Genomic DNA, 27,688 nt, shown 5'->3' with positions numbered 1-27,688 from the left:
CTCTCAGATTCCCATTTTTGCAACCTTAAAAAGGCTGCAAATACTTTTGTTCATCTTTAGAATTTGTTTTGTTTAGGACTAATCCCTCCCTTAACCTTCCTCCTTTTAATTTCTCTATCTCCCTTCTCCCCTTTCCATACTATTTTTCTGAGTAAAATATATTTCTATACCCTTCCCTCCCCCCATAAAATAATGAGACTGGGCACAAAGGCTTCCAAGGTATCTTTCAGTTCTAAATCTATGATCCTTTGATCAAACCTAGGTCCCTTCGACCTGGGGTGGTTTCATTTCTGTCTTGGTAACCTCAGCACCTGGCACACAAGAGGGGTCTAATAGATACTTGGTGATTGATTGGTTCACATCAGTGATTCCTTATGATTACAACTTGTAGGATAAACTAAAGATAGGGAAGAAGAGCCCAGGGACCTTTGTCGGAGTGGGACAGCTCAATCCCCACATTCTCCAGGAGCTGCTCGAATTTCTCCACCCAGCACACCACCATCTGCAGGATCTCCCCAATGGCTTTGTGCAGCCAAGTCATGGAGGCGTTCACTGGGAGATTCTGAAGGTCCGTGAGCTGCTTTCTCAAATCATTGCTGCAGCAAGACAATCTCAAGCAAATCTGAAAGAGATGGATAGGACAGGAGTCAAAGAGGCCCCAAGAATTCCTGGAGAATGGATGTCTCCACTTTGCTCTCCCTTCCCTGTGACAAATAAGCAGCCTGCATTGGGGGGCAGGGAGGGCTATCTTTGAGTCTAGTTATATTAGCTTTCTCTGTGACTTCTCTTCCTCTCCTCACATAGTGATTTGGACTTCTAACGATCAGATTAGGCTACCTCTCTTTTATTCACATTTATTCACACACAAAACATTTCTTAAGTGTCTGCCATATACACAAGGGATATCCCTAGTTTAGGTAAGAAACAGACCCTGTCCTCATGGAATGCTGTAAATACTAGCCAGCATCCTAAGAGAAGTGTGCCAACAGGAGTAAAAAAAATGTCTTGTATGTTCTGAGGGGGGATGTTAGAAATGACTAGGGGGAATCATGGATGTCTTCCTTCCTAGAAAAGAGGCACAAATTCCCTATCAGACCCTATGCAGCATTTTGTTAGTCCTAGTTCATTTACCTTGTGTATTTGCTGGGCATTTATCATGTATAATTGTGTTGTCCTTCGTTGCTGAAGAAGACCATGCCATCAGAGAAATGATGACATGACTGGCACTTGACTTTGTTTTGAGTGAGGGAGGGCTGTGCAGGTCACCAGCCTCACTTCTCCTCCAGAGCCATCTGAATCCAATGACCAGGATGACTGGAGATGACCCAGGATGAACTGGGAGACCTTGGGCCCTTTAGGCTAAGGTCTTTGCAGGTACTCTCTTAGGGTGAGGTAATGCCCATTCATTGAATAGGCCTGTTTAAGAAGTAGCCAGGGTTTGGCCCCTTTAATGAGGTCAAGAAAAAGAAAATCCTCAGGCTAGTAGGGAAACACCAGCAGTTACTATTAATACAGCATGGTATAGCAGATAGCCGGTCCCAAAGCAAGTCAGCCTGTGACACGTATTGGCTTTGTGGCTGTGGGCGAGTCACTTAGCTTCTCAGACATGCTAGGCAATCTCTCAGGCCATAAGATGCCAATCTGCAGTAGCAGGGAACTCTCCCCCTCCCTCACCCTCATGCTTCCCTATGCCAATGAAACCACCAATCTAGTCTCTCCCTACCCATCATTCCTAGAACTGTATCTTCTCTAAACGAGGTATATCCCCCAGGGCCCATCTCAGGGCTGTGTATACAACAGGCATTTAATAATAGCCTTTTGAGGAGGGAGTATAGCACAGTGCATTTGATGTGGCGATAGGAATACCTGAATTCAAACCTCACCTCAAGTATTCATTAGTTGGGTGATCACCGGTAAATCACTCAACCTTTCTAAACGTCAGCTTCAACGCTTGGCAACATGGGGCCAGGGATACCTATGGTGCCCTTTTCAGAGAATTGTCAGCTAAAATGTGTAAAGGGCTTTGTAAACATTCGAGCACTGTATACATTTGGGTAATTATTGTTAAATAATAACATTACAATGTATTCTAACATACCACGTACTATATATCATATAATAATCCGTCACATATAATAATATTATTATATATGCTCTAATATAAGAAATTATGCAGTAACATTGTATAATATAATCATTTCAATAAGGATTATAGTGATAATGATGAACATAATATCAATGAATGTAGTTATAATAATTTATAATAATATTATAAAAATTATAATAATAAGGATATTGGGGCAAAAAGGGGAGAGAGGGCTAAGTTGAGAGAATGAGTGAATGTTTGAGTCACGCAGAAGGGACCAGGTTCCCAGAAGCATAGAGTTCATGGAAGGCTTATGGGCTTATAGCTCGAGAGATGAAAGGGGGCTCAGAGGTCATCTGGTCTATCTGCCTCATTTTACAGATCAGCAAAGTGAGGTTCAGGGAGGTTAAGGGAAGTCATGGGTTTCCACAATCAATTTCCATATTAGGATTTGTTTCCAAAACTAGGACCAAATTTGATCATTTCTGTACATCATCATCCGTAGTGGTAACATCGCTAACATAAATAGTTTAGGTTTTGCCAAGTTTTTGCTATTTACCTTTAATAGTTTTATGAACTTAAATTTGCAGTAAGACATTTTGGAGACACTTCATTTGGTCCTCACAATAACCCTGTGAGTTAGAGCGATTATTCTTCTTCCTTCCCCCTCTCTCCCATTCTACAGATAAGGAAACTAAGGTCTAAGGGAGATTAAAGTAACTCGCCCAAGGGCACAAAGCTAGTTGGCACTGGAGGCAGCATTCAAACTCAAGTCACCCTAACTCAAAGTCCAGTTCTCTATCCAATGGTCTACTTAGTTGCTACATCAAAATGCCTGTTGACAAAAGTTCAGCCAGTTCCCTGACTTGAGAACATGATGCCAAACTGGCATATTTGGAAAGTACTCAAATTTTTGCCTCTAAGGCATACCGCTAGGGGAAATGTGCCAGAAATTTAAAGTCGAAGGTGGAGGAGAGTGTGCCTTTACCACTCTGCCAGTCACATACTTGGGCTTTCAGAGTGAACTCACAGAAGCTGCCCTTCACTGCTGCAAGATATCAAAACTCTGCCAAGATGGCACCAGTCCATCTGTACAACAGACACATCCATTTAATGCAGGAATCTGAGATTTTTGGAAGTCACCTTCATTTTCTCTTTCCAGACAAGTTCCTCTGACAAGGAAAGATACATATAACACAGCAGAATCTCAGGGTTATTTTAGATCTCAGTGAACATCCAAGGTCAGACCACCTCTGAAAAGCTAGGGAATACAAGCATAGGACTTAGGAGTTGAAAGGGGCCTTACTGATCACTTAGTCTAACCCCACCACTTTACAGAGGAAGAAGCCTAGTTAAGGGTACAAACGTCATCACAGGACTGTGAATCTGACTGTGAGTCTTATCCTTTTCTGCTCTTATCACTTCGCTTAACCGTTTTTGAAGAAAATAATGCTGTTTGAGTGACATATTACCAGGGGTAGTTAGCTCAAGGGAGTGCGTTGTAGCTTTGGCAAAAATGGGACTTGGAGGAATGGGGTGGGGTGGGGGAAGAAATGGAAGCTGCTGGAGGGCAGAACAGACTGATATGGTAGGGTGAGGCTAGGGCCGACTTTGGGCAATCGGCCTCAAACACATACAATGTGGTATCATGCTACTGAATTGAGAATTAGAAGGTCTGGCATAAATACTGGTTCTGTGTCTCTATGACTTTCAAATAACTTTCCCTCTCTGGGCTTCAGGTTCCTTTTCTGTGAAAGGAAGGTGCTGGGGAAGATGACATGATCGATGCAAAACCCTTTGCACACTGTAAAATGCTGTGTAAATGTGTTGCTATCATTATTATTTCTATTTCAGTTCTGATACAGGTGGCACAGTAAACAGAGTGCTGAACCTGGAGTCAGGAAGACCTGAGTTCAAATACAGCCTCAGACTCGTGTGACCCTGGGCAAGTCACTTTTCCTCTGTTTCCCTTGATTTCCTCAACTCTAACATGAGGATAATAACATCCCCTACCTTCAGGGTTGCTGATGAGATTATATTTGCAAAAGCATGTAGCATAGTGTACACATAGTAGGTGCTTTATAAATACTTATTTCCTACCTTTCCCTGATATCCTATTTTCTAAGCTCCCTCACAGCTCTGACATTTTGTGTTCATGTACAACAAGCAATATAAGAACTTCCACATCTGTTCCATGAACCCCTCTTACTCCAGAGCAGGATGATTTTCAGAACAAGAGGAGAAAAACCTAAACTAACTTGGCATTTACTAAAGGGCACAAGTGACCTGGCATTCCTCCAAGAAGGCCTTCAGCTTGTCCATTTGGGCCATGGGCTCCTCCTTGCTGGAACAGCTGCTCTTATTCGTGATGGCTTTTTTCTGGTGCAGGTTGAAGTTGTCCTCGATGACATGGGAGATCGTCTCTACTAGCTGGTTGGGGGAGGAACAAACAACCATCGAAAATGGATCAGGCTGGAGCAGTTCTGATAGAGATGTGAGGGCAAGCGTGAAAACTGGGCAATGCTGGGGGAAAGGTGACTTCAGCCCCATGACTTGGCCTGGATCCATGACCCATCACTGGAAAAATCATAGACCGGGCTCTTATACTGATTAATTAAATTGTGTAGCCATGGGCAAGTCTCCTTGTCGAAGCCTTAGTTTCTATCTCTGTAAAATGGGGATAATGTAGTATTGCACTCTCTCCCTCCTAGGAAGTTAGTTGTGAAAGTGTCTTGTCCACTTTAAAGAGATACCAAATGAGTTATGTGTTGAAAAGTAGTGTATGTAGTGGGAGGAGCTCTAGATGTGGGCTCAGAAGACTCAGGTTAGAATCTTGACTGTTGCTTACTGTGTGAATCTGGGTCACTTACATGGCCTTACATGGTCTCCAGGGAAATTGTGGGGCAGGTTCCTTCCCATTCTAAATCTTTACAGTGTTTGACCACTACTGATACTACCGTGTTACCTCAGATGAGTCACTTCGCCTTCCTTGACCTCAATATCCTCTTCTGTAAAATGAAGGAGTTGGCTTAGATGGGCTCTAAGTTCCCTTCCTGTTCTAAATCTAGGATTGTATGAGCCTTCTTGGGCTTCTTTTCCTTCTCTGTAAAATGAGGAAGTTGAATTTGAGGGTTTTGAAAGTCCGTTCCAGATAATCCCATAATCCTTCTGAGCCTGTTTCCTCACCTAGAAAATGGGAATAATTCTCCTACTACATACTTCATGGGGTTAATGTGAGGAGGCTACTGGCTAGATTTAAAACACCATAGAAATAGGATTTATCCATATCAGCCATCCTGACAGGAGTTATTACTGGGGAGGCCACATGGTATGATACCAGAACTGAGATTGGATGTCAAGACTAAACTTGATTTCAGAGGACTCCTAATGATCAATATCTCCCTCCTCTCCGTGCAAAGGTGGTGAGCTACCAGAATGGTCACATCAGACAGTGTATGCAGCATTCTGCAAATGCTACATGTCAGCCAGCATCTCTCCAACAAGAGGAGGGAGATGCTGATCACCACTGGTCCTTTGGAATGAAGACTGCTTATGATGGTACAGTCACTTTTCGATTGTGTCTTCATGACCCCCTTTGGGGTTTTCTTGGTAAAGATACTGGAGTGGCTTGCCATTTCCTTCTCCAGTTCATTATACAGATGAGGAAACTGAGGCAGAAAACAAGGCTTGGCCTTTGGAGGAGATTCCAAAGGTGGCATTTAATAGGATCCTAGATCTAGGGCCTTGAGGGGTCTTTAGAGTCCTCTAATCTAACTCAGTGGCACATAGGAGGCCATGCTTAAATGCTCTTTGACTGATTGACTAGTTCAATTGCCTCATTTTTGCAGGGAAGGAAGCTAAGGCCCAGATATACTAAATGACCTGTCTAAAGTCACACAGAGAGTAAGCGGAAAGTCTGAGTCAGAACCCAGATCCTCAGACTCCAAACTGAGCATGTCTGGCTAAAAGTCTGGCTGGAGCATAGAGGTGCCTGCAATAACACTGGGATGTTTCTAGACTGCTGAAGGCTCACTGCCATACACTTGACTTCTAAAGGCTTTGCCTTATCACGGGCTTAGTAAGCTGTTTTGCCTGAGCCACAAAATTCAGTGACAGGATAGAGCATCAGTCTGATCAGTGACCAGAAAATGGAATCCATGCATGCATAGGGAAATATAGTATCTCTGTCTTACCACCCAATCCTCTGGACAGGGGCTGAGTGTGGGAAATTTTCTTGCCTAAACTTCTAAGGAGAGGAGGTCATGCCATAAACCTACAGAGATGACACAGGAGAATTGGACCCCAAAACAGCTTTTATAACTAACAGCCTGAATCAAGGTCAACCAGCCATACCGCATATCTCAAGGATGGAATAAGTGAGGAGACCAGGTCTGACTGAAGCATCTTCTGCCAGGAGATGCGGCCTTTTGAAGGCCTCACAGTTAAGAATATTGTGTTCAAACCCAGACTGTCACATAGAGATAGTTTCATGACCTTAGACAAGTCACCTGACCCCTCTGTGGCAGTTAACTGTCTAAAAGAGGGGTTCTTAACTTGGGACACATGAGCTTGAAAATAAATTTGATAACTACTTCTGTTTAATTGATTTATGTTAAGAATTTGAGAACATGATGGACTAAGGGTCCATCAGCTTCACTAGACTACCCAAGGAGTCTACAGAAAGGGTAAAGAACCCCTGAACCAAGACTATACATTTCACATGACTGATATGGAGATAAGTTTTGCATAACTACACATGTATAACCTATATGGAGTTGCTTGCCTTTTCACTAAGGGGAGTGAGGAGGGAGGGAGAGAATTTGGAACTCAAAAATTTAAAAACAAATGTTAAAATTGATTTTACATGTAATTGGGGAAAAGTAAAATAGATGAAAAGAAAAAACTGTTAAGTTTCAAATGCCCATCTGAATCAGTGGAGGGAGTTTCTACATTGGAAATTTCCTATCCCAATGAAATAAAAAAGATCTGGGGCCTCCTCCCCTCTCCCCTCCCCTCTCCTTCAAAAAATCTTGTAATAAGGAGTCTCCTTGGGGGGGTAATTACTTAGGTGAAACACATGTGATTGACACCTGGTCTCAAAGAAATTGGATAAGTATTTTATGGAAATGTTGCGAGAACATTCAGGCTTTTGCTTCAATACCAGAAATTCCACAAAATCAAAACAAATCTTTCCATTGTAGTGACAGGGAAAAAATGATGTGCCAGCTGCACGAACAGAGACATATGCTCTCACATGGGATGGGATACGAAGTCATTCATGCTTGACAGACAGTGAGGGACCTGCTGTCAAAAATTGGGACTCACCTGCTGATTGGTGACGATCCTGGCCTGGGGCAGTTTCCCGCGGCCGTAGATGGCTTCGATGATTTGACTTCGGAAATGTTCCAGCTGAAGCAGAAAGAGCATCCATCAGGCGGGAGATAGTGAGCTGTCCGCAATCTGCTGTCTCCCTTTGCATAAGCCTGGGGCAGTGCCCTCGTAAAAAATCTTACGCTGTCCCCGGTATGATGCCAGGGAGCATAGAAAAAAATAGAAAACTTGGCCTTAATTGACTGGGAGGCCCTTCTGCCTGACTTAATTGACCCATGTGACTGCCAGACGTGTTCTAAGACTGGAACAATGGCTGTGAATGAATCTTCTAGTCAATTACCCACTGGAGGTGCCCAGGATCTTGAAAGTTAAGAGCCAATGCTATAAGCTCACTATCGAGGTGGGGAATGAGCATGGGAGCCTGGAGCCACTCATTTGGGTGAGTTGCCAGGCATTCTCCTGTGCTACTGTAGTGTTTAGGATGTGGGTGGGAGTAGGGAGAGGGGGTCTCATGATTTGAAGTTGAAAGGAATCTTATGGAGAGACACCAATCTGGCCTCAAAATCAGGGGGTCTGAGGCTGAATCCCAGTTCTGACACTCACTGGCTATGTGAGTCTGGGCAAGGCTGACCCTCAGTTTCCCCAGCTGTAAAATGGGGTAGTACTGTTTCTTCCTGTAACATTTTATCTCTAGTGAGAACTACAGCCAGACCCATGGCAGATTCTTCAGGAAAGGTCTTGCTTAAATAACCTACCAAGTTAAGATAGGAGTTGTAACAAGAAACCTAAGACAATTGTCTTATTTGTCTGGTTTTTGCTGCTTATGCCTTTAAAAGCCTTTAAAAGCACAAGTGATTCACTCATGAGCAAAGCAACTCACCACCAACATGTGCAGCCTTTGGCCTGATTCCTGTCCCAGACTACCTATAGAAAGGGAGGCCTTTCAGGAGCCCTGCTGCTCTCCTCTTGCTACCTCTCCTCTTAGCTACTCAATTGGTTCCCTTGCTGCTCAACTGAAGTGAAAGAAAATGGCGCCTGAAGACAGGACTTGGATTTCTTCACTGTGATTTAATAAATAAATAATTACTGGTGGGCTGATGGGTGGGTGAAAATTTATATGCCTGGAGTCTTATAAATGTAACCGAAAGTGGTTTAGGCTGAAAAGAAAGGTTGCCTGCCAAGCAAGATGCCATAAAAAAGAGGTAGAATATGGGAAGAATAACAGGAGAGAGTAATGCAAAGGAAATGAAAATTAAAGAAAAGGACCAGTAATAAAATTCACAGCCTCAAATATATGTGTGTATATATATATGTATATATCATATACATGTACATATCATATACATGTATATATGTGTTCTTGTTGTGTTTGTCCTTCATTCTCAAAGAAGTTCATCAGAGAAATGATGATAAGACTTGCATTTGACTTTGTTTGGAGTGCGGGAGGGCTGTGCAAGGTCACCAGTCTCACTTTCTCCTCCTGAGCCATCTGGGTCATCAGGATGACTGGAGATGGCCCAGGATACAAAGGGAGACCTTGGCCTTTTCAGGTACTTACTTAGAGGGAAGTAATGCCCATTGAGTGAATAGGCCTCTTTAAGAAGTGATCAGGGAATGGCCTTTTTAATGAATAAAAGAAAAAAAAATAGCCAAATCACGCGGGGAGGGAAAGAGGAACTATTAGTATTGAAAATCACTCCAAGGGTTTATATATGTTCATAGTGTATGTATATGTATCATCATATGTGTATATGCATGTGTAGGTATATATCACATGTATATTTATATACAATATATGTATATATCATGTATATATTGCATGCATACATCATATATGCATTGTGTACATGTATAGATCACTTGTATACACATGTGCATATACCATATATGCATGTGTGTACATGTATATAGCCTATACACACACTATGATGAACATATGTTGAATATATGTATATAATCTGTATTTATGGGTGTATAGCATGCATATGTATATATCACATGCATGTATATATATGATGTGTATGTATCTTGTGTATGTATGTATATCCATCCACAAATGCACCAAATATGACTAACAAGCAAGCTAAAAGTCTTAACTCAAAAGGGCAAATCTGATTTGCTAGGTATCACCTAGGCTTGGTGGTGGGTGGGGGACCCATGAGTGGAATATTATTCTGGAAGGACATTTTTGTGGTTGTTGAGTCATATCAGTCATGTCCACTTGACTAAAAAAAGAAAAGAACAGGTGAAAGCAAATATGTGGACAGGAAGAACAGAACACAATTGCATGCATAGTAAGACGCATAGTAAGATTCATGTGAGAAAATCTAGTAGCCAAAGATTAGGAAGCATGGTCAAGAAGATCTGGGTGAAGACCAAAAAACCAGTTTGTTGCCAAGGCCCATTGCCATCAGCTTTGCTACATCTCTTGAATACTTCCCCTTCTCTCCTCTGACACTGTCTCCCTTTGGTGCAGATATCACCTCATGCCTGGATTACTGTAATAGCTTGCAAGTGGGTCCACCTGCCTCAAGTCTCTGCCCTTTCCAGTTCATCCTCCATTCATTTGTCAAGTTGATTTTATTAAAATGTGCATCTTAAGGGGACAGAGTGCCAGGCCTGTAGTCAGGAAGATCTGAGTTCAAATCTAGTCTCAGACACTTACAAGTTATGTGACCCTGGGCAAGTCACTTCACCCTGTTTGCCTCTATTTCCTCATCTGTAAAATGAGCTGGAGAAACCACTCCAGCGACTACACCAAAAAAACTCCAAAAGGGGTCACGAAGAGTCTGAAACAACTGAAATGACTGAACAGTAACAAAAATGTAGTCCAGATCTTCTACCTCCTACTCAATAATCTTCAGGGACTCCTTATTACCATAATGATCAAATAAAACATTCTCTGGTTGGCTTTTAAAGTTCTCATAGTGTGGCCCCTTCCAACCTTTCCAGTCTTTTTACACCTCCTTCCCTTCCACATACACTATGGTCCAGTGACACTGACCTCTTTACCATTCTTTGCATCTCTTGACTCCAGGTAGCTTCCCTGGCTGTCCCGAATGCCTGGGATCCTCTCCCTTCTCATCTCCACCTCCAGGCTTCCTTACAGTCTCAGCTCAAATCCCACCTTCTGCAAGAAGTCTTCCTTATTCTTAGTGCCTTCCATCTGAGACTACTCTCAGTTTACCCTGTATAGATCTTGTTTATAATTAGTTGTTAGCACACTGTTACCCTCACCCGATTCTGAGCTTCTTGAGAGCAGGGGCCGTTCTTTTTTTGTTTTGTTCTGGTTTTTGGCTTTTCTTTGTGTCCCTAGTGCTGAGAGGTGTCTAGCACATAGGTGGTCCTTAAATGCTACCTGACTGACAAAAGTTATTTTGCCATAGGAATATATTACCTACCAGAGGGGCCAAACACATACCCTGCATATGACCTGCAAAACTCCCAAGTGTTGACCAAACTAGATTAAAATTTAATTGGGAAATAGTCAACAAAACAAATAAAAATATGATAAAAATAGATAAGGTTGATAAGTGGTTTTCTAAGTCAATGTATAGTTTACAGGGATCCTTATTTATGGTTTAGTGGCCTCTATTTGTTTCTGAGCCTGATACTACTGCTACAGACCATATGGACCAGTAGAGGAAATAGATGAAGACTTTAGGGAGCATTGTCTAATCCCTGGTGTAGCGCTTTGGGGATCATGACACAAGAAACACTTGGTCTTAAGAGGGTGGTCAAGGATTCAATGCCTTTTTAACGAAAAAAAGTATTTATTAAGCATCTATTATGTTACAGGCACTATGCTAAGGATTTTAAAATATTTATTTATTTGATCTTAACTTGATCTCCTTTGGTCTCAAAAAATTAGAAAAAGAGAGAAGTGGCAAGATCTAGGACCCAGAGGGAATTTATTAAAAGTAGAGTGAGGTGTCCAAAGGGTTGAAGTAAAATGGAGGAGAGTCACAAGTAAGACTGAGGTGGGTAGGGATGAGAGGACCAGAAGAGGTAGGAGAGGGAAAGCAATTTCACCTCAGCTCTGGGGTAGGAGGAATGAGAACTGGGTATTTGTCTAAGCATAGGATTTTCAAGAGTTGATGATAGGAGGCACGCAACCTTCATAACTGAACAAGAAGTTAATGTTGGCCATCACTGACACTGACTCCAAGAGCACCGAGATCTTCTAAGTTCCTGACTCTGGTGGCCTAGGGCCACCCTAGGGTGATTAGGTTCTTTGGGACTGAACTAGATGCTCCTCCACCATTCTGAAGTATCATCCCAAGATGGTAGAAGATAAGGCACCCTCAGGAGACAACACTTGGTCAAGCACTCAGCTCCTGACCTCTGGAACCCTGGAAGCAAAGGTCCTCACTGCTCCTTCTGCCCCTTAGGTGTGCTGAAGCTTGGCATCTGAAATGGTCCCCTTCAAAACCAGCAATGAAAGCACCAAAGGGCTTAGAATCTCCATCCAAGCACACATGGTAGCCTTGGCTCCTCAGAAGCTTACAGGTGAGGCTTAGAGGACCTCTTTTTATCTGGTTTCTTGAGAACTGGACCTCATAATTCTAAGACCTTGGTCATGGAGGGAGAAGAAGTTGGTCCTTTTAGATCTGGCTGAACTCCTACTTTCTTCCATTCTGGACCCTCATCCTAAGACACAGGAATACAGTGAATAGTCTCAGACCTGGATTCAGAAGACCAGAGTTCTAATCTGACCTCAGCTACTTAATAGCTGTGTGATCCTAGGCAGGTCACTTCACTTCTGCTTCCCTCAGTTTCCTCATCTGTAAATGGGGATAATAATGGCACCTACCTCACGGGGTTGTTGTGAGGACCAAATGAGATAATCTGTAAAGCACCTATCACAGTGCCTCGAACATACCAGACATTATCTAAAAGTTGGTTATCTGATGTCATGAAGTGAGACATAGCCAGGAAAAACCTCACGCTAAGTGACATCGTCACTTAGCTTCTAGTTTCTGGAAATGCCAATGCCTCCTCAGTCATAGGGGTGCTGAGGCAGAGGATTTAAGATAACTTGGTAGTTCTTTCAGAGAAGATTTCCTGCTAGTGTCTTGAGTGCCTAGATACTCAAGACAGCTTAGAGTTTCTTTTGGAACAGGCCATTTACTACCCTCAGCACCCAGAAGCTGAGCACTTAATAGGGCCTCTTCTGAAATGAAAGCCTTATAAAGCATTCAAGACACTGAATACAAAACTTGCCTAAACTGCCTGCTTTTACTAAAAAGGGACAGCATGTAGGCTACTTGTACAACAGTTTCAAAGCATGCTTATCCTCTGGAGACAGTCTGGAGGTGGGGAACCTGTGGCCTTGAGGCCACATGTGACCCTCTAGGTCATCAAGTGCAGACCTTTGACTGAATCCAAACTCCATAGAACAAATCCCCTTAATAAAAGGATTTGTTCTGTAAAACTTGGGCTCAGTCAAAAGGCTGCACCTGAGGACCTAGAAGGCCACATGGAGCCTCAAGACTGCAGGTTCCCCACTTCTGGTCACTCTAAAACATGTTGCAGCATGATGAGTCTGGGAGAGATCAAGGGGCATGCTAAAGGAACAAGGGAAAATCTTTGGGGTTTTCACTCATGGTGACTCCAAGTTCTATTCCCTTATGGACTACTTGTGAGCACCTATTTTATACCTATTTTTGGGTTATATCCTTTGGACTGTTTGCAATTTTTCCCCCTGAAGGATGAAATAAAGATTGTCCTCTACCCATACGCTTTTGTTATCTTGAGTGCTTATATGTGATCTGGGAACTCTATTTATTTACATATGTGGAAACCAAGATATGAGCTATATTGGGAGATTTTTTAGGAGTAACTCCATAGGGAGAGTAACAAACCAAAAGAGAAAATCACTCTTTTCAATTAGTTATCAGGATTGAACCCAATCTTTGTAAGCCAAAATCTTAAAGAAACACTAAGCCATGGGTTATAGGTAAAATGGAATAAGGATAGACTACATGATCTCTAAGGTTCCTTACAACCTAACATTCTATGTTCTTTTATTCTAGCTCTTAGAACTCTGTTCTTATAGGCCTTTCCCAGCTCTGACATCCTATGTTCTAAGGATCCTCCCAGCTCTGACATCCTGTGTTCTAAGGGCCCTCGCAGCTTTGACATTCTGTGTTCTAAGGGCCCTCCCATCTCTGACTTTCAGTGTTCTAAGGGCCCTCCTAGCTCTGACATTCTGTATTCTAAGGGCCCTCCCAGCTCTGACATTCTGTGTTCTAAGGGCCCTCCCATCTCTGACTTTCAGTATTCTAAGGGCCCTCCTAGCTCTAACATCCTGTGTTCTAAGGGCCCTCCCAGCTCTGACATTCTGTGTACTAAGGATCCTCCCAGCTCTGACATCCTGTGTTCTAAGGGCCCTCCCAGCTCTGACATCCTGTATTCTAAGTTTCTCTCAGTCCTAACATTGTCAATAGAGCTGGAACCAACTTTAATTAGATGCCATCCGATCCAACTGCCTCATTTTACAGATGGGGAAATCAAAGATCAGGCAGGACAGAGATCTGAACCCAGGCCCTCTGCTCCCCATACAACACTCTTTTGCACTTGTCCCAGGCTGCCTCCAGGCTGTAACATTCCACGTTCCAAGGTCCATGCCAGGTCTAACATTCTCTGTTCTGAGGACTTTTTCATTCTGAGATTCCATGATTCAGCTATGACTCATCTATGATTCATTTCAGTCTGTTCTTTCTCCCAGAAATGTTTTTCACCAGCTGTTCTGTAGCATATCTATATTCAGAAAAATGTAAATACTTAACACTGCCAGGTGAATGCCTGGTTCCCCGGCACCTCCCTACCTGACACACTGCTTTGTCCAAATTGTCTTTGATGAGGCGCTCTCTGTACCCCATCTCTTGAAGCTGAATTAATTTCTTTCTGAAATCCTCCTGCAGTTTCTCTTCAGCCTGTAATGATGAAAGGATGTTCTAATACTCAGGTTCTTGGGGTCATGAATGATGATGCTTACACTTCATTTTACATATGGGGAAACTGAGGCCCAGATAAAGGAACTGATTTGCCCAGTGTTGCACAGGAAGAACGTGCCAGAGACTGACTCATGGACTCCAGGGCTCTGATTCCAAATCCAGGTCCCTTTCCATCTCACTACCCTGGGGATCACTGAGTTTGACCCCCTCTCATTATAAAGATGAGGACACTGAGGCCCAGAGAACTTCATCAACTTGCCCAACCTCTCCTTCTCCATTGGTTCCTTCTCCATTGCCTATACACGCAACCTTTTGGAAATAGGGCCAAGCAATGGACCTTGCCCTTCCCCTTCCCAGCCTTCTCTCTTTGGGGTAATCATTAACTATGCCTTCATTCTGGATCACTTACTAAACCAGGGTAAGCTAAGTTTTGTTTCTACCAGGTTCTATTTCTTTCATGGTTTAAGGAGATCTTTTCTCCCAATAGAGGCCACCGTGGGGCAGGTGGTGCATAATTGTTCATTTCATTTTACCTGGGAAACAACTAAAGCCCACAGAGGTAACATGACTTAAGGTCATCTCAGCTTGTGGAAAGGTGAAGCTTGGATTTGAACCACCTCCTCTTAGATCGCTAAGAACATACAGCTTGTAAAACAATCCAGGCAGTAAGGTAGGCTTTTAACATTCAAATGTTTGGTTTTCAGATATCTTCCATCTCATGAGCCACAAAGAAGGTTCAGATTAGACCAGCCATGTCATTAATCTGAAATAAATGATTCCCAATGTTTCTTTAATGGTGTTCCATGCGAGTGTGTGAAGCTGCCCTCTGCTGGTCACACGCAGCTGTTTCTGGACTGTCCACTACCATAGAACCTTTGGAATCACAAGAGGAAAGGCATCCATCATAGAATTGAGATTCTGTAAATAATTGCTAGTCTCATTTTAAGTAAGTATAGGAAAACAGAGGGGACCTGTGAAAGGAAATTACTTTGCCAAGATCAAGTCCTCTGATTTCAAATGCAATAATCTTTCCATCACAGCACACTGGGGTCAATCCATTTAACTCCTCTCACTTTAAAAGTGGGGAAACTGAGGCCCAGAGAGGTTCGGTAACTTATCCATGGTCACACAGCAAGTCAGTGACAGAGATGGAGTAACAGCCCAAGTCTTGTGCTATTCCTTGAGCTTTTACCCTGTGAAAATCTGGTTCATTATCTTTTAAATTCATGAATTTATTTATTTTTATGTATTAATACAAATTAACTTATATAAATGATTATGCAAATTAAATTGCTATATTATACAAATTATTTATTAAAGATTTGAGTATCTGAGTCCTATGAGGATTTTGTTCATTTATTTTCACCTGTAACAATGATTTCACTGATATGGGGGAATTCTGATAAGGAAACACCCTCTTCTAATGCAAACCATTATTATAGTCTTAGAGATTTGTTTGGGGCATTGACAAGTTAAGTGACTTGCCCAGGGTCACATAGCCAGTATACATCCAAAGTATAACTTGAATTCATGTCTTCTTGACTGAGTCTAGATGCCTTCTCCCTCTTCACCTCAGTCTCCAAGCTTCCCTGGCTTCCTTTCATAAGCTTTAGCTCAAGTCTTAGCTTCCATAAGAAGCCTTTTCCAGTCCACCTTAATTCTAGTGCCTTCCCTCTGAGATCACTTATCCTTTTCTCTGAGATTATATTTCCAATATATCTTATTTGTATGTGGTTGTTTGTATGTTGCCCCTCCCATTAGATGGTAAGCTCCTGGAGAGCAGGATTGTCTTTTGCCTCTTTTTTGTATCTCCAGTGCTTACACAGTGTCTGGCACACACACAGTAGGTAATTGATCTGCTCTGGTTGACTTGATTATCCACTGTGTCAAGCTGTCTCACTGAGCTTTAGCAGAAAAAAGCTTGAGCTTCCCACTAACTTTATTATTATTTTTCAGCTTAGGTAGAAGACACTTGCTATAATGATTTTTATACATCATACCTCACATTCTTGCTCTAACGATAAGGATTTTTTTTTCTTAATTTGGTACCCATCTTTGATGGTTTTCTTTGTGAATTCATTGACTCTCTTTGGATCTCAGAAAGGGGAGAAGAATGGGATATACCTCAAAATTACAGAATCACAGATTTAAAGACCATTAGTGCTTGAAGGGAACTTAGAATACAGTATTAGAACTGGCAGAAGCATTAGAATGTAGAGTGTCAGAGTTGGAAAGAAAGATCAGAGCCTTATGGAAACGAGAGCTAAAAAAGGGACCTCAGAAGCCAAGTCTCCCATTTTACAGATGTGGAAATGCAGCTCAAGGAAATGAAGGGACCTGTCTAAGGTCCAAGAGGTAGTCAGAGGTGGGCATTAAACCCAGGTCCTCTGACTGCAGAGTCTGCCCTCTTTGCAGGATATTATACCTAGAAAAAACACTGGAACACAGACTAGGATGTCAGAGCTGGGAAGGATCTTAGAACATAGACGGCTAAAGCTGGAAGGAATTTTGAAAAACAAAAGGTGAGAAGTAAAGAGGGCTATAGGTATCAGAGCTGGGTGGGCTTTAGAACATAGAACGTTTGAGCTGGGAGGGAATTTGAGACATAGAACATTAGACCTAGGAGAAAACTTAGAACATAGAACTGGGAGGGATCTAGAGATTAAGCAGAGATACCCCCAATTTCTATAAAGGATGATATTTTTCTGTCTATGTGGAAGAGACATTGTGAAGACTGGTTAATCCATAGTAAGTCTGAGGAGATTCTTAAGAGAAATTTCTGAGAAATTTTAAAGTATGTTATTCTATTAAATTGTACTATACTATACCACATATACTATACCATACCACAACTATGCTGTACCATACATATGATATCATTTCATAACCATCCTGTACTATACAGTATCATACTACATCATATTATATTGATATTCATTCGTTTTCAGTCATGTCTGACTCCTCGTGACTCTTTGCTACCCTCTGGGGTTTTCTTGGCAAAGATACTTGCCATTTTCTTTTTCAACTTATTTTGCAGATGAGGAAACTGAGGCAAACAGGGTGAAGAGACTTGCCCAGGATCACATAGCTAGTAAGTGTCTGAGGCCAGATTTGAACTCACAAAGAGGAGATTTCCTGACTCCAGGTCTAGCACTCTATCTACTTCACCACCTAGCTGCTCATATATCATATTTATACTATACCATACTGTACTGTACTATTCTATACTATACTATACTAGATTACCATACCATACTCTACCATACCATGCCCAGCCCTACTCAGAACATGCCATACTATGCTGTGGGAATTAATTTCTAAGAGGTCCAGATGATGGAGGTAGGACATAAAGTTTTCCCATAATGATGGGTCCAGATCCAAACAGGGAATCAATCCCAAGCTAAGAAGAGATCAACTCAGAGGGCTGCAGTCATGGGCTGGGGAACAACTGAAGCCAGCAATAGTTCCTGACTAAAAAGATGCCCTGTTTCCAAATCAGCCCCTGGCCTTGGATTTTTCCATTCCTACTTTGCCCCAGCACAGGCCAGGCAGGCGCCATCTTCATGGGCTCCATCTGAAAGGCTAGGACAGACAAGAGTTTTTCCAGATAGCTGCTGGGGGAGTCAGCGATGGAGCTGGAGCTGGAGTCTGTATCCCCAGCTCCCTTCCATTCTGGGCACATGAGGAAGGAGGAGGGGGCAGCTTGGCTTCCATGGGGTGAGGGGAGAAGGGAGATACCTTGCTCTTTTCTTTCAGCATCTTGGAGATGAGGCTTTGCTCATTACAACTCTTTCGGAGCTGCTCCCCCAGGACTTTCATTTGCTGCTCTAGGTCTTTGATGTGCTGAAAGAGATAAGAAAACAGGGAAGTAAAAGGAAGCATCCCTGTCTTCCAGTTTGGCCCCACACAACACTCAAGAAAGTCTTCAAGTTTAACCCGATATAACAAAGAAAATATCTTCCTACTTGATCTCATAAAGATGAAATCACCTCCCAGTTTGACACCATTCAATACAAAAACACTTTGCGTTTCCTCCATTTCTCCTCCTCCCCTTAACCTTCCTTTTCTGCGTTGTCTTCCTCCATTAGAATGTAAGCTCACTGAGGGCAGGGACTTCCTTCCTGCTTGTATTTGTATCCCTACCACTTAGCATACTTAGTGTGCCTTTAAGAAGTACTTGTTGACTTGACCTAAGCAAACAATCATCTTTGAGTTTGACCCCATACTATGCAAAAGTGTCCTCCAGTTTGACTCCATACAACATAAAGGCATCTTATAGTCTGGGCCCATTAAACTGGTCCTCTGTCACCACCTGTCACCACCATCTAACCTGTAAACTCCAACACAACTGGAGAAAGCCAGTCTTGGCTGCATTACCTCATTTCAAGACCGAAAGTTTTATCAAAGTCATAAGGACAGCAATATCATCTCACAGTGGTTGATTTTTTGCAATGTTCAAAGCAAAGAAGGAAGCTCAGTATAGCAAAACAGGCACTGGGCCTGGAATCAGGAAGACCTGGTTTCAAATTCCAGTTCTGACACTTAGGTCTGACACATGGGCAACTCATTTCTTCTTCTTCATCATCATCATCATTCATCATCATCATGTCACTTAACCTTGCTTGCCTCAGTTCCCTCATCTGTAAAATGGGATAGAGAAGGAAGTGGCGAGCCAAGAAAACCCCAAATGGGGTCACAAAGAGTCAGACGCAATTGAAAAAAATACTGAAAAACCAAACATTTGATAGCACTTCCTATATGTCTTATCTCATTTGAGCCTTACACCAACCCTAGGAGGCAGATGCTGTTATTATCCCCATTTGACAAATGAGGAAACTGAGGCCCAGGGAATTGTCTCGCCCAATATCACAGACAGGGTTACAACCCTGATTATCTGCCTCTAAATCTGATTGATACTTTCCGCCTTCCAATTCTAAAGTCTATTGATCTTGTGATTAATTAGTTTAATTATTCCCTGGAGGCTGAAAACTACCACAAACTATGAACTCACAGGACCCCAAATTCAGAGATGGAAAGGCCCTCAGAGATCATCTAGTATAGTCCCCCTCATTTTATAGTTAGGGGAAACTTAGGCCTAAAGAAATTAACATGCTCCATTCAACATGCTCTAGGTAATGAGAGTCTGGAAAAGGACTTGAACTCAGATTCTCTGGAATGTTGGATTTAGAGCTCTGTCCATTGTCTTTCAATTTTTTAAGTCACAGAAGAGAGTTTTTTTGTTTTTTTTGCCCTGCACATTCATAGACATTTTTCTCCCTGTCCCTGGTGGCTTATGTCCTCATGATGGGAAAAATAAACTATGCAACTTTAGGAATCGTGCTTTCAACTGGATGCAACAGCCTCTAAAACAGATTTCTGGAGTGCAAACAGGAGCATTCATCCCAGATGGCATCTCAGGACCTGTTCTCATCAACATTTAATCCGTGACTTGGATGAGGAAATTGAGTCTGCCAATGAGAAGAAGCTAGGAAGAATAGTTATTTTCCTCAAGAGGATGGAGATTCAAAAGCTTTTTAGAGAATTGAATTATGAGCTCAGTCAAATAAGATGGAATTTAATAGAAATAAAGGTAAAAGTTTTATGCTTGAATTCAAAAAGTCAATTTCTCAAGTGCAAGATGGAAGAAACCTAGCTAGACAGAGGTTTGCATGAAAAAGATCTGGGGGTCTAGTGGACCATAACCTCAATACGATGAGCCTAGCATAATGTAGGAGACCCTAACACAGTCTTGGTTGAACAGAAGTATAGTTTCTAAAACATGGGGGTTAAAGTTTCATTTTTTTCTGCCCTAGTGAGATCACATCCTGAGTACTGAGTTGAATACTGGACATCACAGTTCAGAAGGGTCATTGCTAAGTTGTTGAGAGTGTAAAGGAGGATGACCAGAACAGTGAGGGCACTTGAGACCAAGTCATATGAGGATCAGCTAAGGAAGGATTTTTACGGTCTCTGTTGCTGTCCTGGTGCTCAAGGACAGCCTAATCCTAAACAGTGGATAGCATGCTGTGCCCAGAGTAAGGAAGACCTGAGTTCAAGTCTTACTTTGGACACTTACCTAGCTGTACGGCACTCACTTAATTTCTCTCTGTCTCAGTTTCTTCAGCTGTAAAGGGGGAATTATAATTCCCACCTAGGGAAATACCACCTACTTCCTAGAATTATTGTGAGGATCAAATGAGATAATATTTGTGAATTGCTTAACATAATGCCTGGTCCATAATACACACTTTATAAATGCTTGTTCCTTTCTCTCCCTCTTTCCCTTGCCCCTATCCAAGATGCAGAGTTGTGAATTTGTGAATGTACAGTTATTCAGATCAGAAGCTGGATGAATGGCTGGACTCAAAGAGTGGTCATTAATGATTTAATGTTGGAAGGTGGTTTCTGGAGGCTAACTTAGGTTGTTATGCTTAATTTAGCACCATTTAATATCAGATTATTAGATCATAGAGGTAATCTTAGAGACTACAATATCTAAAGCCTTCATATTACAGATGAGGAAATTGAGAAGCTGCCCAAAGTCATATAGCCAATAAGTATCCATCAATGACTTGGATAAAGGCATGGAAAGCATTCTTATTGAACATACAGACAATACAAAATTGGGAGGGAGAGTCATTGCATTGGATGACAGAATCAGGATCTAAAATAATTTTGCCAATCTATAAACCTGGGCTTAATCTACTCAGATGAAATATCATAAGGATAATTGTAAAGTCCCTCAAAATGGACTTAGCAAATATGAGATGTGGGAGGCATAGCTCTATAGTGGGTTGTCTGAAAGAGATCTGGAGGTCTCAGTGTGAGACAACAAGATGATATAGAAGCCAAGAAGAGTTAATGATTCAGAGGGTCTTAACATTTTTATTGAGTCTTGGACCCTTAAAGAAGCCTATAGACTCCTTCTCAGAATCATATTTTTAAGTGTAGAAAATACAATCTGTAGGATTACAAAGAAAACCAGCAATGTTGAAAAACAATTATCAATTAAAAAACAAACAGACAAAAGTCCATGAACTCTAGTACTTTGAACTGATAAGATCTTGGGGCACTGCCTTGAGAGAGGGGCATGACTTCCATGAATAAAGAGGCGATAATCTCTTCAGAGCCTCCTTAGGTCGGACCCATCTGGAATATGTGTTCAGGTTTGTTTCATTATCTGCTCCCAGCTCCTCACCCAGAGCCCAGAGGCCCATGGCAGGGCCTTGACTGAAGCTTAGAAAACTGAAGGGTCATCTTCAATTTCTGTATCCCTAAAGCTGACCCTAGAGTCCCATGTACAGTAGGTGCTATTAATACTAATAAGTATTAATAATTATTTGTTAAATTAAATCAAGAGGAAGAATGACTATGGAAATGAATCAAAATACCAAATGAACCATAGATTCCTACTTAATTCAGATTTGCATATGATAATTGCAGCTGACATTCATCTAGCTGAGGAGTGGGGAACCTATGGCCTCAGGGTCATATGTGGCCTTCTAGTTCCTCAAGTGTGACCCTTTAGAAGTTTAGATTCAGTCAAAGAGCCACACTTGAGGACCTAGAGGACCACATGTGTCCTCAAGTTCAAGCAGATTCCCCACCCCTGATCTGGCCCTCTAAGGCTTTGCTAAGTGTTTAACAGACATAATCTCACCGTTTCCCTCAACAGCCCTGTAGTCAGAGGGCAGGATCTTAAGGCCCTTTGTCATACAAGTTGCTTTCCTCTGGACACTCTCCAGTTGTGAAGTAGATGTTCATATCAGCCCTACTTTACAGAGGAGGAAACTGAGGCCCAGAGAAGTTGAGACTTGTCCAGGGTGATACAGTCAGTATTTAAGACAAGATCTGAATCCAGATCTTTCTGATTCTAGACCCAGCAATCTTGTCATAAGCTAGCTTCACCCCCTACCCCAATCCCCAAGGAACATAGCTCTAGAGATCACACATTGCATTAAATCCTTGAGTTTTACCTCCTAGCTTCCTTCAAATCCCAACTAAAATACCCCCATTCTGTAGGAAGTCTTGCCTGATCCCTCTTCATTCTAGTGCCAAACCTCTGTTGATCACTTCTAGTTTACCTTGTACATAACTTGTTTGTACATAATCATTTGCATATTATTGTAATGTTAATTAGATCTTCCCCACCCATTAACAGACTTCAAGTACCTTTTGCTAATTTCTAATGCACTGGTTCTCGAGGATTGTGATGACTCTGAGAAGTGGTTTTACTTTGGGGCTTACTCATTGGAAGTGTTTGTTTGCCCAGATGAGACTCTGGGTAGCTGCTAAGGGCCACCCCCCCACCTTTGAAAACCCTGATGCTGGTGCTCCTCTCTCTGGTTACTATGTATGTATGTGATAATATTTAATATAAATTTTAGACTTTAATAAGGGTCAAAGTTTGAATTAAGAAGAGCCTGAACCTAATAGTCCCCTTTGTTTAACTTAGAGGATGCCTTTTGATGTCAAGCAAATGGGACTTCCTTACCACACCCTTCTTCTAGCATCCTAGTGGTAAGAGAAAAACACAGATACTTTGGGTTGTAACTTCAGCTTTGTCAACTTTGTTAAGATGAACAACTTCAAAGGCCTGTTTAGGACAGGATGTCTGTAATCGGGATGATGGGACTTTTTCCTTAATCACAAAGGCATGCTACGGGAAGAAGATGCCCATAGCTTGGGATCATAAAACCCAACTGATGCTACTTTGTTTACAGTGTGTTTATCTAAGTGAACTCCTTTCTCATGGCAAAATGTATATAAGCCAGAAGATTTCCCCACGGGGTAGCCAGAACATCTTTCTGGCTCCATAATGCATTATGTTACTGTTTTCTTTAATAGGGAATTGATTAATTAATTAAATCATAAAATCTATGCATTTAGCCTGTTGCCATTTCTTTAATAAAGTTTTCAGGTCAACATATGTAATGGTCAAACAGCTGATTCTGTCTGTTGATCTGTGGTATATGTAGTGCTTACAGTCAGACAATTGGAAGCCCTGTTGATTTTGATTTCTCTGTATTTTCTCTGAAGCTGACTTTTTCCTCTGAACTAAGTGAATGATATATGTGCTTGATCAAAGTAGATGGTTGACCCCTCAAAAGTTGCTTTCCTTTCAGAAAAGCAGATCTAAGAACCTGTACAGCAGACCCCCTGTGTATGCTGGGGTCCTTGCTGTTACAGTTGTCTCCTGCATTAGACTGAGCTCCTTGAGGGCAAGGACTATCTTTTGTCTTTCTTTGTATTCCCTAATTCTTACCACAGTGCCTGGCACATAGTGGGTGTTTAAAAAATGTCTGTTGATTTACTAGCACAGTGGAACATAGCAGGCACTTAATAAATGTTTGTTGATGGACTAGCACAATGCCTGCACATAGTAGGTGCTTAACAAATGCTTATTGATCGACTAGCACAGCTCTTGGCACATAGTAGGTGTTTAATAAATGTCTGGTGATTAACTAGTACAGTGACATGTAGTCACTTAATAAATGCTTACTGATTGACTAGCACAGTGACTAGTGCATAGTAGGTGATTAGCGAATGCTTATTGACTGACTGACAGATGTACCATCACTATTCAACAAGTCAACTCTAGGGCTGGGAGAGTCAACTCACAGATTTGCATTCTATTAATTCTTTCTCTCTGGCTTCCAATTCATCTTTCTTCAGCTCTTCTTTCAGTTTTGCACACTACAACAAAAAGAAAACAAGGAAGAAAGTATCAGGCCAAAGAGGCCCTCTAGGACTATAGATCTTGCCATCACTTTTCCTCTCTCCTTTCACCCCAGAAAGGATTTCCCCAAGCAAACAAATGCTGCCAACTGAGACTCCTGGGCTTGAGATCCCTTGTGCTTAGCTAAGGAATCCATGCAAGCCTTTGCTCCCAGCTCCGGATGCAGGAGACAAATCGGTCCCTCTCGGATGTATGCCATCAGTCTCTCATCATCTGGCTTTCTTCACCCAAGTCCAAAAAGTTGAGACATATGAATAAATAATCTGTGAATTTGGGGGCATCAGGACTCGCCCTCCATCCTAAAGACACTCTGGATGTCCCTCTCCTTCTGTCAGAGTAGGAGTCCTGGATTTGGAGTGACCTGACCACAGCCACAGACAGAGAAAGTGTCAGGGACAGGAGACAGATGGAATGGTATCACCTGTGAGAGCCCTGGAATTGGGCTCTGAGGAGCTGTGTTCAAATCCCAGGTCTGCCATTTAGCTCCTATGTGACTTTGGGCAAATTATTTCATCTCTCTGTGGCTCCATTTCTTCATCTGTAAATGAAGTGAGTTGGAGGAGATGATGTCTGAGGTTTCTTCCTGTCTTAAAGCTGTCACTGCATGATTCAAAGCATGGAACCAGCTCCTCCTGGCTCATAAGCTGATACCTTGGAAATCAGCTTATGCTACATATTAGAGCTTAACTTATTGCTGTCTTCTAAAAAAATTATCTAGACTTAAGAGAGTGAGGAAGAGAATGTTAATAATGCAGATTAAGCTTAAAAATGTGTCCTAATATATTAATTTCCCCACCCTGAGAGCTGGTTGCTCAATATTTACCAGCACACTTTTGATCTCAAATCACTTAATTTCTCTGGGCCTCAGTTTACTGATTTGAAAAGGGGTGGAGGATTGGACTAGACAATCTCTGAGGACCCTTTCAGTTCTAAAACTGCATGATTCTGTGAACTCAGATTCTCAAATTCCAGAGCTAGCTCTACTGCTCCACATCATTTAGTCCTGTCTGCCTACAGGCCTACAGAGGTGAAATAGCTTCCCCAAAGTCATGTGGCTCATCTGTGGCAGAGTTAGGATTTGAACTCAGTTTCTTTGACTCCAAATCTAGGGGATATTCCTAAGGCAGTTAGGAGGCACGGGTCCAGACCTGATCATCCACTCTCTATCTTAGACACTCTCTAGCTGACTAATCCATGGAAAGCCATTTGACTTCTCTAGGGCTCAGTTTCCTCATCTGTAAAATGAGAAGAATATAAATAGCACTGACCTCCCAAAGTTGTAGCAATGATCAGATGAGTTAACATAAGTACAACGTTCTATAAACCATAGAACACTATAGAAATGCTTACCATTTCTACTACTATGTGTGCTATGTCCTTGGATTTGAATCCAGTCTCGGGCACTACTACCTGGGGGAGAAGAGAACTGTCTTTGGACTCTGAGGACTTGGGTTCAAATTTCAGGTCTTCTACTCACTACCTACGTGAACTTAGGAACGTCTCCCCTCTCTGGGCCTTTGTTTCCTTCTCTATAAAATGAGGAAATGGACCGTTTGGCTTCTAAAGTCTCCCTCAGTGCAGATTTTGGATCACATGAGGACATGATAGTATTTTCCAGGCATGTGGAAGAATTCCATTTCTACTGTTTTCCCCTGGAGGGCAGATCTAGGTGCAAGGAGGGGTGGGAGTGGAGGGTGTTCCAAAGAGGGTAATTAACAATCTGGGCTGTCCCAGAGTGAAATGGGCTGCTTGGAGAGGTGGTGGCCTCTCCAACTTACTAGTTGCATGACCTTGGGTAATTCACTTTGGACATCTTCATTCAGAGATTGGAGGGCCACTTGTCCAGGATGTTATAGTGGGGACTGTTTTTGCACAGGGGTTTGGACTCCATGGCAGCTGAGCTTCCTTCCCATTCTCAGACTCTGTGATCTTGTGAGCCTCTGACAGTTCCCTCCAGATGTAAATCTCGTGACTCAATGACAAGTCAGCTTCCATGAAGCCAACTTCCTGTCCCAGACAAAGGGAAGCTTTCTCTGCATGTTTACACTTGGGTGTAATATTTCCTGGGGCACAAGGGCAGCCCAGGGCTTTCTATGACAGGCTGTCTGGGAGCTGGCAGGGAGAGGTTGTATTGACTGAGTACTCCTCTCCCTGAGGCAGCGAAGTGACTTCATAGTGCACAGAGCACTGGGTCTGGACTCAGGTAGACTCATCTTCCTGAGTTCAAATCTGACCTCAGGCACTTATTAGCTGTGTGATCCCAGGCAAGTCACTTAATCCTGTTTGCCTCAGTTTCCTCATCTACAAAATTCATTAGAGAAAGAAATGACAAACCATTTTAGTATCTCTTTCACCAAAACAGCAGATGGGTTCACAAAGAATAAGACACGACTGAAAGGACTGAACAACAATTCCTCTCTCCATGGTGCTGGATAAAAGCATGACTCATGCTCCATCCAGAGTTTATTCATCAGGGAAAGACCAAGCCTAGCTTAAAGGAAATGAAGCATCCTGCCCAACTCAGGGGGAGGGGAGAGATGGAAGGGTGGATACTTACATCCTTCAATATTTTAAGAACTGGTGATCTCATGGGTGGTATATGCAGCTAATGGCCTCTCCGTGTCTCCCTTAATCACCTGTGTAAGTGGTCATGGCTCACAAGTGTACCACCTGTGGGATCACAGTATCACAACCTTAGGGCTGGAAGGGACCTTAGTAGTCATCTGGTTCCAAATCTGCATTTTCAGATGAGGAAACCAAGACTGAAGAGATCAAGTGACTTAGGAAGCAAACAAGCAATTTTGTTAAGCACTTACTATATGCAACATACTGTATTAAACATTTTACAAATATTCTCTTTTGATCTTCACAACAACTTTGGAAGTCAGGTGCCAGTATCATCCTCATTTTACAGATGGAGAAACTGAGGCAGGCACAAACTGAGTGACCTACCCAGGGTCAAACAACTAGTAGGTGGAAGAGCCAAAATTTGAACCAAGGTCCTAGTACCAAAGTGAGGCATCAAGTGCCAAGTTTCTGCTCTGTGCTGGTTTAATTCTTGGAGGACAGATATATATTCTGTCACTGGGGCTATACTCAAAGCTGTTCCAACTTGGTAGGGCTTATGTTCCATTGGTATAGGCTTAGAGGACCCAAAGTCAAGTCCACATCGCACAGGCTCATGGGAGTAGGACTTCAGGAGGGGATGAAGGACAAGGAGGGGTGGAAAAATAACAGTAATGGGAAAAACAAGTCACATATTAAGTGCTGAAATCTGAACAGATTTTGTCCATTGACCAAGAGGCAATGTGATCCAATGGAAGAGTGTGGGATTTAGAATCAGAAAAATCTGGATTCAGATCTTGTTTCTTCCATTTATAGGGTCTTTAGCCCCAGGCCATCCCCTTCCTTTTCTGAGGTCTTAGTTTCCTTTTTTGTAAAATGAGTGGTTTGGTCTAGATGAGTGTTCTAGGGTTCCTCCCATCCCTGACATCCTGTGTTCTAAGGCCCCTCCCATCCATGATATTTTGTGTTCTAAAGGACCTCCAAGCTGTGACATTTTGAGTTCTAAGG

The 27,688-nt window shown here is 42.2% G+C and overlaps 1 protein-coding gene across 7 annotated transcripts in view; it reads right to left on the bottom strand.

Annotated features, from left to right (window-relative positions):
- The window catches only part of FHAD1 (forkhead associated phosphopeptide binding domain 1), a 178,866-nt gene that overhangs the window by 85,262 nt on the left and 65,916 nt on the right, over positions 1–27,688 (bottom strand). For 5 of the 7 annotated variants that reach the window (XM_072608946.1, XM_072608943.1, XM_072608948.1 and 2 more), the window contains 6 exons: positions 23,998–24,072; positions 18,115–18,219; positions 14,248–14,355; positions 7,412–7,495; positions 4,373–4,516; positions 427–622 (listed from right to left, as the gene is read on the bottom strand). In XM_072608946.1, coding sequence (XP_072465047.1) covers positions 427–622; positions 4,373–4,516; positions 7,412–7,495; positions 14,248–14,355; positions 18,115–18,219; positions 23,998–24,072 — 712 coding nt within the window. The remainder of the gene's footprint in view (positions 1–426; positions 623–4,372; positions 4,517–7,411; positions 7,496–14,247; positions 14,356–18,114; positions 18,220–23,997; positions 24,073–27,688) is intronic. The other 2 variants (XM_072608945.1, XM_072608949.1) reach the window with 2 other exon arrangements.

Source organism: Notamacropus eugenii, chromosome 5 (assembly GCF_028372415.1).
Source record: "Notamacropus eugenii isolate mMacEug1 chromosome 5, mMacEug1.pri_v2, whole genome shotgun sequence".
NCBI classification, from domain to species: Eukaryota; Metazoa; Chordata; class Mammalia; order Diprotodontia; family Macropodidae; genus Notamacropus; species Notamacropus eugenii.
Note: the sequence above shows the minus strand (reverse complement) of the source record. Positions and strands in the feature narration are given on the sequence as shown.